Below are 9,619 nucleotides of genomic sequence, written 5' to 3'. Positions count from 1 at the left end.
ATATAATGTGAAAATGTAGATATGTGCTAGTTTTTGTAAGTTTCTTTGATAATAACCTTTGATTTCAGTTCAATATTTGATTTCAAAAACTTAAAAATGAAGTGGGAACAGGAATTAATTGGACATCAAAGTAGATGACATGTTCCCTAAACTTCTGGATTCAAACCAGGTTCAAACCAGATGTGATGATCCATAGATCCTGGTTTTTAAAGCACCACCTTCCCAGTGGAGTTGAGGGTTTTACCTTTTGGCAGAAGTGGGAGTGGATTGTTCTGACGTCTGCTGACAGTGAGCCCACCTCTTCCTGTCGGTGTCAGGAGGAAACTTCACCATATTTAGCTGGTTCTCCGAGCTGCTGCCCAGCAGAGTTGATCTGTCACCGGGACCGAACACAACACCGAGACGTGTCGGCACACACAACCCGGAGGTGACAGCTCGATTCCGGCTTCGGGACACGACCCGCCCGGGAGGACGTCGCGGGCCCTCGGTGCTGGAGGAGCGGGGCCGAGTCAGCGGCTGTTTTCAACCCGAGGAAAAAGTCTCCGACGTCTGTCAGAATTCCAACTATCCGAGCCGAGCCGAGCTGAGCGGAGCTAGCCCAGAGCCGGAGCCATTCCCCCGGGGAGGCTCCCTGTGCCGGGGACAAGGATTAATGCGGCCCGGTGTTCGGTTGTGTGTAGGGAGTGATTTGGACTCGGTGACCCCGGCTGGGATGCTCTCCTGACGGCTCCTCTCCTCCGATCCTCCGCTCCAGACACTTTCCTCCAGCCCGGCTAGCGAGCTAACTCTGCTAACTAGCAGCTGCTAGGAGCCCGGAGCCCCTCCGCCGGGGCACTGACACCCGGTGAGACGGTGACCGTGTCTGGGGACAAACAGAACAACTCCGCGGGGCCGGAGAACCGAGGAGAGAGGAGAGAGGAGCGGACACCGGGGGTCTGACAGCCCGCCAGGGAGGAGGAGGAGGAGGCTAGCCGGGAGCCGGGCACTGCAGGGGCGGTGCGCTGCCGGAGGAGACACCGGACTGACCGGAGGAACACTCCCGGACCTTTGACAGCTGTGATCCGGGTAGTGACCCGGGCGGAGACCTCATGAATGGAAATCGGAACTACAGGTAAATGACTCGTAAAAGTTGTATGAGTGAGTGTGGTCGTGGTTCTCCCGGGGACAGAATCAGCTGTTCACCGGCATGTTCTGGGTTCTGTGCCCATGGAGCCCGGAGGAGAAACCCTGCAGGTCTCCATCTGTACCCAGGGGGGTTCGATAGGTCTCCATCTGTACCCAGGGAGGTTCGATGGTCTCCATCTGTACCCAGGGAGGTTCGAGAGGTTCGATGCCCTCAAACATGAGTCCCAGCAGGGATGATCTCCCTGGGTAACACTGGAGAAACCCTGTAGGTCTCCATCTGTACCCAGGGAGGTTCGATGGGTCTCCATCTGTACCCAGGGAGGTTCGAGAGGTTCGATGCCCTTAAACCTGAGTACCAGCAGGGATGATCTCACTGGGTAACACTGGAGACAACCTGCAGGTCTCCATCTGTACCCAGGGAGGTTCGATATATCTCCATCTGTACCCAGGGAGGTTCCATGGGTCTCCATCTGTACCCAGGGAGGTTTGATGCCCTCAAACCTGAGTCCCAGCAGGGATGATCTCACTGGGTAACACTGCCTGTCACGTCCAACTTTCTCCCTAGGACGTAGAAAGTCCAAACACTTCACCAGCCAGATGTGTGGGCTCCATTAAACACTGGACCGATGCCTGGTTTGACTCTGTATTTATGGGTTCGATCCTCACGTTGCACAGTGGGATGTTTACCCTGAACCCAGCATGAGAAGCTGTGACAGAGGATGAACCCCCTGTCCTCTCACAGCCCCCCCAGGCCCTAGTCACCCACTGACCCCAGACTGACCTCAACACATTCAGCAGCAGCTAAGTGGAAGTGCAGCCGGGGGAAAAGGCCCCGGCAGCTCCACTCTGATTTAACCAGTTATGCCACATCCATGCTTACCCATGCATATAATAATAATATTCTGATTCGATTCCTAAACAGCAGACAGGATCCTCTGTTGTTTTTTTATAGAGAAAATTGGCTGCATGTCAAGCCTGTGAGGCTTCAGCTCGAGCTCTGAACATGTTTATCTGCAGCAGTGACCTCGTGTAACCTCACAGATTCATGTCCTGGATGGATTTGAGTTTTCTTTTTGTTTTTTTCCCCCTGTTGTCAACCGAGCTCATGGTCAGTTAACTGTCTCTGTCCCGGTGGCAGTTTAACAGTCTGAGCTGCCCGGCTTTGTCTCAGCTGTAACGGAAGCTTTTCCACTTATGTGACTACAAATGAATCCCAGGTAGTGCCGATCGGCCGGCGACACACGATACAGCAGTTGGTCCTTCACCTCCTCCTCCTCCACCTCCTCCTCCTTCCTCTCCTCCTCATTAGTGTCTCCTCTCAGCTGGGGCACTTCCCAGTGTCGGTAGTGTATTGGATCTCGAGGTGTTTTCCCGGTGTAACCGAGCACCTGCAGTAATATCAAACCGTCTACGAGAGCTAAGTGTCAGTTTGCAGGTGTGCGGGTTCAGCTCACTGTATATTCTGAACTAGAGGAAATTTGGAGAGTTCCTCGGACAAAAATTATGAGTAAAACCACATTTGATTAGAACTTGAATCATTTCTGCTTCCACCATAACTCTCAGGCTCCCCAGTCGGCATGAGAACCGACCTGGGGACTGGGAAGGTTGGTCCCAGTCTGAGAACTCATCCAATGCAACTTCCTGCGGTTTATTTGCTGACTTGCATTCAGTGTGTTTAGGAGTTTGCTTGATGCTTTCCCTTTGGAAGAAGTTAATTCACTTATAGTCAGATAGATGCACATTTTACCATATCATTTTGTGGCTTATCTTTGTAAGTAGCTGCTTTGTATTGTGCGTATTGGTTCACAATCCCCTTATCACAAACCACCACGCGCCAACCAGTAAGCGCCATTTATGGGTGAATGATTAAAAGGAGGCCCTCCATCAGTCTGCCAGTGGCCCGCAGAGTAGCGTGAGAAAATGCAAATCGATAGCATTTGCCTGCTCAGAAATAGACAGTTACCCTTATCCCCAGTACTAGTCTAAGTAGCAGCACATGTGGCATGGAAAGCATGGCTCTGGAGAGCTTAGCACTAGGAATATAATGAGTGCAAGGCTTTCAGAGCCTTAGGCCAATCAAATTTATTTTGAGCGCTAACCCTGGGGTATGTCCACAAACAGTTTGTCCCTTTAGTGTTGATTTGATGCTACATCGTGGTTAAGGTCCAAATAACTAATTAATTGGACATCCAAGCAGATGACATGTTCCCTAACCTTCGGGGTTCAAACCAGATGTGATGATCCAGTGTAAGAAATACTTTAAAAACCTGTCACCCAGTAATGTACTTAGAGAAAAGTAAAACATAGGGTTACCAATACCTGGGTTATGTCGACAAACAGCTTGTCCCTTTAAATGTTGATTTGATGCTACATCGTGGTTAAGGTCCAAAAAACTAATTAATTGGACATCCAAGCAGATGACATGTTCCCTAAACTTCGGGGTTCAAACCAGATGTGATGATCCAGTGTAAGAAATACTTTAAAAACCTGTCACCCAGTAAGGTACTTAGAGAAAAGTAAAATATAGGGTTACCAATACCTGGGGTATGTCCACAAACAGCTTGTCCCTTTAGTGTTGATTTGATGCTACATTGTGTTTAAGGTCCAAAAAACAAGTCAGAGACATCAAATGATGGGATTAGCATTGTTAAATAGTTCTGAAAAGGCTGCATAGTAAAATGTAATCTAAGATTGAAAAGTACATTATTATTATATAACAGTTTTGACGTACATACAGTACATAGTTAAGTTACTGGTAAGTCATGCTGACCCTTTTCCAGGAGTAATTGTTATTCTGGGGGAAAATTCTAATTTGTTTCCTGCTGTGAGTTAGATAAGATAGTTTAGAGAAGATGAGTTAATTTAATAATCTCTAACCAGCAGCCTGTCTGCTTAGTTTAGCTAACAACTGCAAAAAGGTATCCAGGTCTACACAGACTCCACAGTTTTTTAAAAGCAAGTTTGAAGCGTGACGGCAGACCTGGTGCTAAGAAATGTCTCAAAGTCAGAATCTGTAGTATCTGTGGGAGGAGAATAGTTTATCAACCTGTGAACATGGACTGTGTGAGAGCTTGGTTACGTGGCAGCGTGAAGGATGCAGCTTACTGGAAGACAATGAGGTGGCAGGTTCCCCCCCACCCTCCACCTGTCGCTCTACGCTTGGTGACCAGGTGGGATTTGAGTAAGTGAGAGATGAGTCAGCCTGTTGTGAAAGGCAGCCCTGGTGGACGTGGGTTCATTAAAGCCAACACTAAAGGGGAATATTAATAGTTTCATGAAGAACGTCTCGGGCATTTCTCATTAATTAGCATATCTTCTGCTTGTGTGTCGTGTTGATGGCTTACTTTTGTTCTTCGGCGAGTCTCTCTCACCATTTCCTACCCCCTTCTTTCTCTTGTCTGTTTCCCGCTCTTTTTTAAAATTTACATACCCCCCCATCCCATACCCCGCCCGCCTTCGTAACTGCTTCTATTTCCCTTTCTGTGCCTCAGTGGGAAGCTCTGCCTTCCCTGTCGTTCCCCTTGTATTCCAGCGCTCTGTGGACTTTGTACAGACACTGGGGTCGGCCTTGAGGGACGGCTTAGTGCTTGATTTGCAGTCCATCCCCATAATACTCAGTTAATTCAAACAGCCCATTGACAATAGACTACCCCCAAGCACAACCCCTGCCACCCATTAGGCTAACCATTGGCATATTGATGTAGGTTTCTTTGAAAATGCAGTGTGGCCTTGCTCTTTTTGCTCATTGTATTAGAAATAAATGTGTCCCTTCCTCATCTTGATTTGACCAAAGTTTTACATCAGATCATATTCCATATTTGGATCTTGATCTGGCCAATGTTGGCAATGATATTCTATAAATCCGAATAAGTAGTGGGGACATTTCATGACATATCATCCTCTGCCAAGGATGTAGTAGTTTCACCCTTGTCAATTAGGTTGTTTGTTAGTTTTCAGCAGGACTATGCAAAAACCACTGAACAGATATTCGCATAGGACATGCACCGCGAATAACATATTCAATTTTGGGGTGAACACATGAATGTTTTATCACTTTCGCCAATTCCCAGGGAATAATGCCTGGATCTTGATGGATGGGGACTGTTGACCCTTGGTGCTTTATTGAATCACGTTCCGTATTCGATTTATACGTGTTATTCAGTTTTATAGGTGAAACAGCAAAGACAAAGTGCCATTTATGTCTATATTTCGCAATAATTAGTAAGTAACAGTTTGCCCTCTTTTGCAGTCTTGCTTCAACATGACGATATTTACAAACATAGATAGATATAGATATAAAAGCTTCAGTTTGTCTTTTAAAACGGTGACGTTCAAAATGGTGCCAGACTCTAACCCTGACAGTTGGTGCTAGATATTAATTGTCCTCCTCCTCCATGTTTTTTGTTGTCTGACCCACATGTCAGAGAGCATCTTAATAAGAAAAAATGCTGTTTCATCCCAGCACTTGAAGTGTAGCGTAGCCTTCCTTACCCATTAGAACAAAGTAAAAACTCCAGATATCCTGTCTGTTTTTAGATTACGTTGTGAATCCTCTGGCCCTGTGTGGAACAAACTCTGTTTCCCATGTTCAGTTAAAGAGTCCTAATTATGTCTGTGTAGTAAAAACATGAAGAGCGTTGCTGTCTGACACATGCTGATGTCAGAGCGGCGAGCTGACGGCAAACTCCTGCGAGTGGGCTGAGTAGACGGAGGGAGAAGTCAAAGGATGTAGTGTGTGTGTCTGAGAAGGGGGGGGGGGTACAAAAGAGTGTGAGTAGGAGGAGGAGGAGGAGGAGAGAGGAGGAGGAGGAGGAGGAGAGCGGAGGAGGAGGAGGAGAGAGGAGGAAAGGCTGAAGGTTGTGATGTGTCACAGAGATTAGGAGCCAGAGCAGCCAGACCACGCTTCTTTTCCACCACCGCCTCCCTCCTCCTCTTCCCCCCTTTCTGAGTCCTGTTTTTGGGGGGAGCTGAAAGGGGTTTCACTTTAGGGGGAGGTTATCGACAGGAAGAGAGGGAATTAGATGGGGAGCTATGTGTGTTTTGTTGGGGAGGGGGTTCACTGCAGGACAGACAGAAATCTGTTTGTCCGAGGCAGGGAGATGAATCCATGTTTATCTCCTGTCAGTTTTCCCCACAGTCTCAATAGAGTTCAGCGGCAATTCTCACATTTAAAGGCCCAGCTGCTAATTTCCTACGATGGAAGTTCATTTGTATGGAATCAAAGAAGTCGATTTAAACGCCTCTTATATGATTGGAGTTCAAATTGAGTCATGTGTTATTCTTGTGTATTGGATCTAACATTTTTACAGCAAAAACCAGATGTGAATAACACCATGTGATGAGCAGCTGTCGCTTTTTCCAAAAAAAAGTGCACTTTTGTAAACACCATCATACTGTAGGAAGAATAATACGTTTTTTGTGTAAAGTCTGTTTCTGGTCTTTTATCTATTCCAATTTTAAATACACTTTATAATAAATAAATAAAACTCAATTTGTTATATATAAATTCTGGAGATAAGCCATGAATAAGTTCTGTCCAGAGAAACAGGGACATTGTTTGTGGAAGAACTTGTTCATGAGCATAACAAATAGGTATAGCACCTGACCTTTTTAATGTGAGTAAGAAATCCTGGTTAAGACACTGACATGACCCAATAATCCGAGGACTTGCTTTGGCTCTAATGAATTTATTGGAGCGCATGCAGAGTAACAGCAGCTGACTTGCCCGAGTCAACAGAGAAAGTCAACAACTCCTGCAAGCCGTGTTTCACTCAGGCTGGTGTAGCTGCACCGTGAGGACAGAGGACTTCATTTAGAATCTCCTGTTCCCTTTAACATAGCTCATACTGTCTGTGTGAAGGGTTTTAACTTGATCTCTTTAGTTTAAGACTAATTGGATGATCTTTATAAAATACATTCTGGTCAAATTCCTTATTTTTTGCATGGGCTGTTAGAAACTAGACTCCTTTATAGAAAGAAATATGGAATTTCACTTATGAAGCATATACTGATTATTTGCATTTGACTCTACAATGAACATTTTACCATTGTTTAGTGAATCAAACATTCCAGTTTTTAAAAGTAATTATCTCCGTTCTTCTTGGATTGTAATTGTAAATAAATGAGCAGGATAGAAAACGAATGGAGCCCGACCCGAACCTGACATATTCAGTTTGTCTGTGTCTGAATCCGAAAATACATTCTGGTCAAATTCCTCAGTTTTTACTTGGGCTGTTAGAAACTAGACTCCTTTATAGAAAGAAATATGAAATTTAACTTAAAAAGCATATATTAATTATTTGCATTTGGCTCTACAATATTGACATTTTACCATAGTTTATCAAACATTCCAGTTTTAAAAGTAAAAGTAATTAACTCTGTTCTTCTTGGATTGTAATTGTAAATAAATGAGCAGGATTTGTAATTTAAAAAATTTGATTTAGGCCAGGGTTGAACACAATTTTCAGTTCTTACCCGTCCAAGCCCAAGAGAAAACGAATGGAGACCGACCCGAACCCGACATATTCAGTTTGTTTGTCCCTGAACCCGACCTGAGCCCGATGCAGTTAATAAAAGCTGCACTGAGTTTGTGTTACTCTGTCCCTGACACGCATGGTTACTGCCTGTTTCCCCCCCGATTCCAGACAGACAGTGCAGTGTAAAAAAAAAAATCCGTCCAGCCAACGTGACCGACCCGACCTGACTGTCTTTTCAAAAATTGGCTCAGCCCAGCCTTGTCTGGTCCTGCTGGGTGTCCACACTCTACTGTACACCGTTATCTACCTCTACTGTATGTGCGTGTCTGTGTGTAGCTGTTCTCCACCGACCTGTGGCAGTGTCACAGTTGTCTTCTTACTGCAGATAACTCGTAACCCTCTCTAAACCCCCCCAACCCAATGTTATTCTCCTGACTTATGCAGTCCTCCACTCACTCGGCCTCAGGTTTCCCCCCCGAGGTTGATGTCAACAATTGCACATGTTGTTGTGACTGACCAGGCCTCCGTCAGCTTGTCAGTATTCGGCCTCCTGCTGCTGTTTATCTGCGGCAGCGAGTGGCGTTGACTCCCATGGGTGCCAGACACAACACCCCTGAGGTGGATGGGGGGGTCGGACAGAGGAGTGTGACTGTGTGTTAACGTGCATCAATCCATCCTCCCCGTCTGTCTGTGTACGTATGTGTGTGTGTGTGTGTGTGTTTCTACTTTCTGCGTGCTGTGACTGACGCCATTGTGCCTCGCCCGCCGAGCACTCGCCCTGTTCCCACAGCTCAGCCCTCTCTGGATTAGAAACACAACAGCTGTATTGTGTGTGTGTGTGTGTGTGTGTGTGTGTGGGCCTGTATGTGTGTGGACATGTGCACTCGTTAGCAGCGTGGACGTTTGTGTAGTAGGGGGGTGGGGGGGTGGTTAGCAGGGACTGGACGTCAGCCTAGCTTCTCACTATCCAGTTATTCTGGATCCCAGCCCACTGTGCACAGTGTGACTGTGTTGTGTTGCAGAGCAGCAGAGTGGAACGAGTTCGCATTGCTGAGATGCTTCTGAAAAAAATTGCTAAGAAAAGGATCATGATTATTGGTGTAAGATATCATCATATTTGTTGTTTTTTTATTTCTAATGCACCATTTCATTTATTTATTACATCTGGACGATTGCACTGTAGCACCGGTGACTCCTAATTAACTAAAACTAACTTGTATTTAATGTTACTGTCTGCTCAAATACAATGGATTCTGTATTGTGAGCAAATTTTTCCTGATGTGACAAATGAAGAATGAATCCTGGAGCACAGATTTGACTTGTAATGTTATTAGTTCCTTATTATTATTAATGCTTTGTTGTGTTGTTGCTGGACAAATTAAACAATTCAGAAAAACACTGACAATAAAGTTTAAAAAGTTCCCTTCATGAACAAATGGCCCAGACAACGCATTTCTAACATTGATTTTAGTGTTGTGTGTGTGTATGTGTATGTATGCTGGAAGATTGATGATTGCTTGAACCGCAAAGGGCGACTGCAGCACTTCACTGAGCCAGTCGACTTGTGTAAAACTCATCTGCCAACAAAAAGTGGTGGAGTATGTCCAAGTGTAGTGTAGCCAGCTATAACCACACACAAGCAGCACACAACATGAGTTCAGTGAAGGTGTGTGTGTGTGTGTGTAACATATTGGGATGATGATGCTGATGGGCGGCGGAAAAGTAGATTATGTTGCAGGACTCGTAGGAGTAGTTCTGATCTGTATTTCTGTCATGAATCCATGTTACTGTTGGAGAACTGCGTGAGTGACATAAATTCCAGCTGAGCACAGCGGCTGTTCTCCAAAGCAGGAAACTACCGACACGTAAGAGATGTCTTTCAATCCTGCAAGGTATAAGCACATGAAATCATAGCTTTTGGTTCGGGATATCGCTATAGAGTTTGAAGAACATTGGCAGCATTAAGATTTGCTGAGACTTTTCCATTTGGCCCAAGCAAGAGGAAGAAAAAAGTGGCA

General features: G+C 45.5%; 1 protein-coding gene across 1 annotated transcript in view; it reads left to right on the top strand.

The window, feature by feature from the left end:
* Positions 1 to 354: 354 nt before the first annotated feature.
* The window catches only part of ago3a (argonaute RISC catalytic component 3a), a 31,690-nt gene continuing 22,425 nt past the window's right edge, over positions 355 to 9,619 (top strand). Inside the window, exon 1 of the mRNA XM_061081081.1 lies at positions 355 to 1,111. Within this exon, the coding sequence (XP_060937064.1) occupies positions 1,093 to 1,111 (19 nt within the window). The 5' untranslated portion in view covers positions 355 to 1,092. The remainder of the gene's footprint in view (positions 1,112 to 9,619) is intronic.

Source organism: Limanda limanda, chromosome 11, assembly GCF_963576545.1.
Source record: "Limanda limanda chromosome 11, fLimLim1.1, whole genome shotgun sequence".
NCBI classification, from domain to species: Eukaryota; Metazoa; Chordata; class Actinopteri; order Pleuronectiformes; family Pleuronectidae; genus Limanda; species Limanda limanda.
The sequence above is the reverse complement of the archived record's forward strand: the minus strand, read 5'-3'. Positions and strand labels throughout refer to the sequence as shown.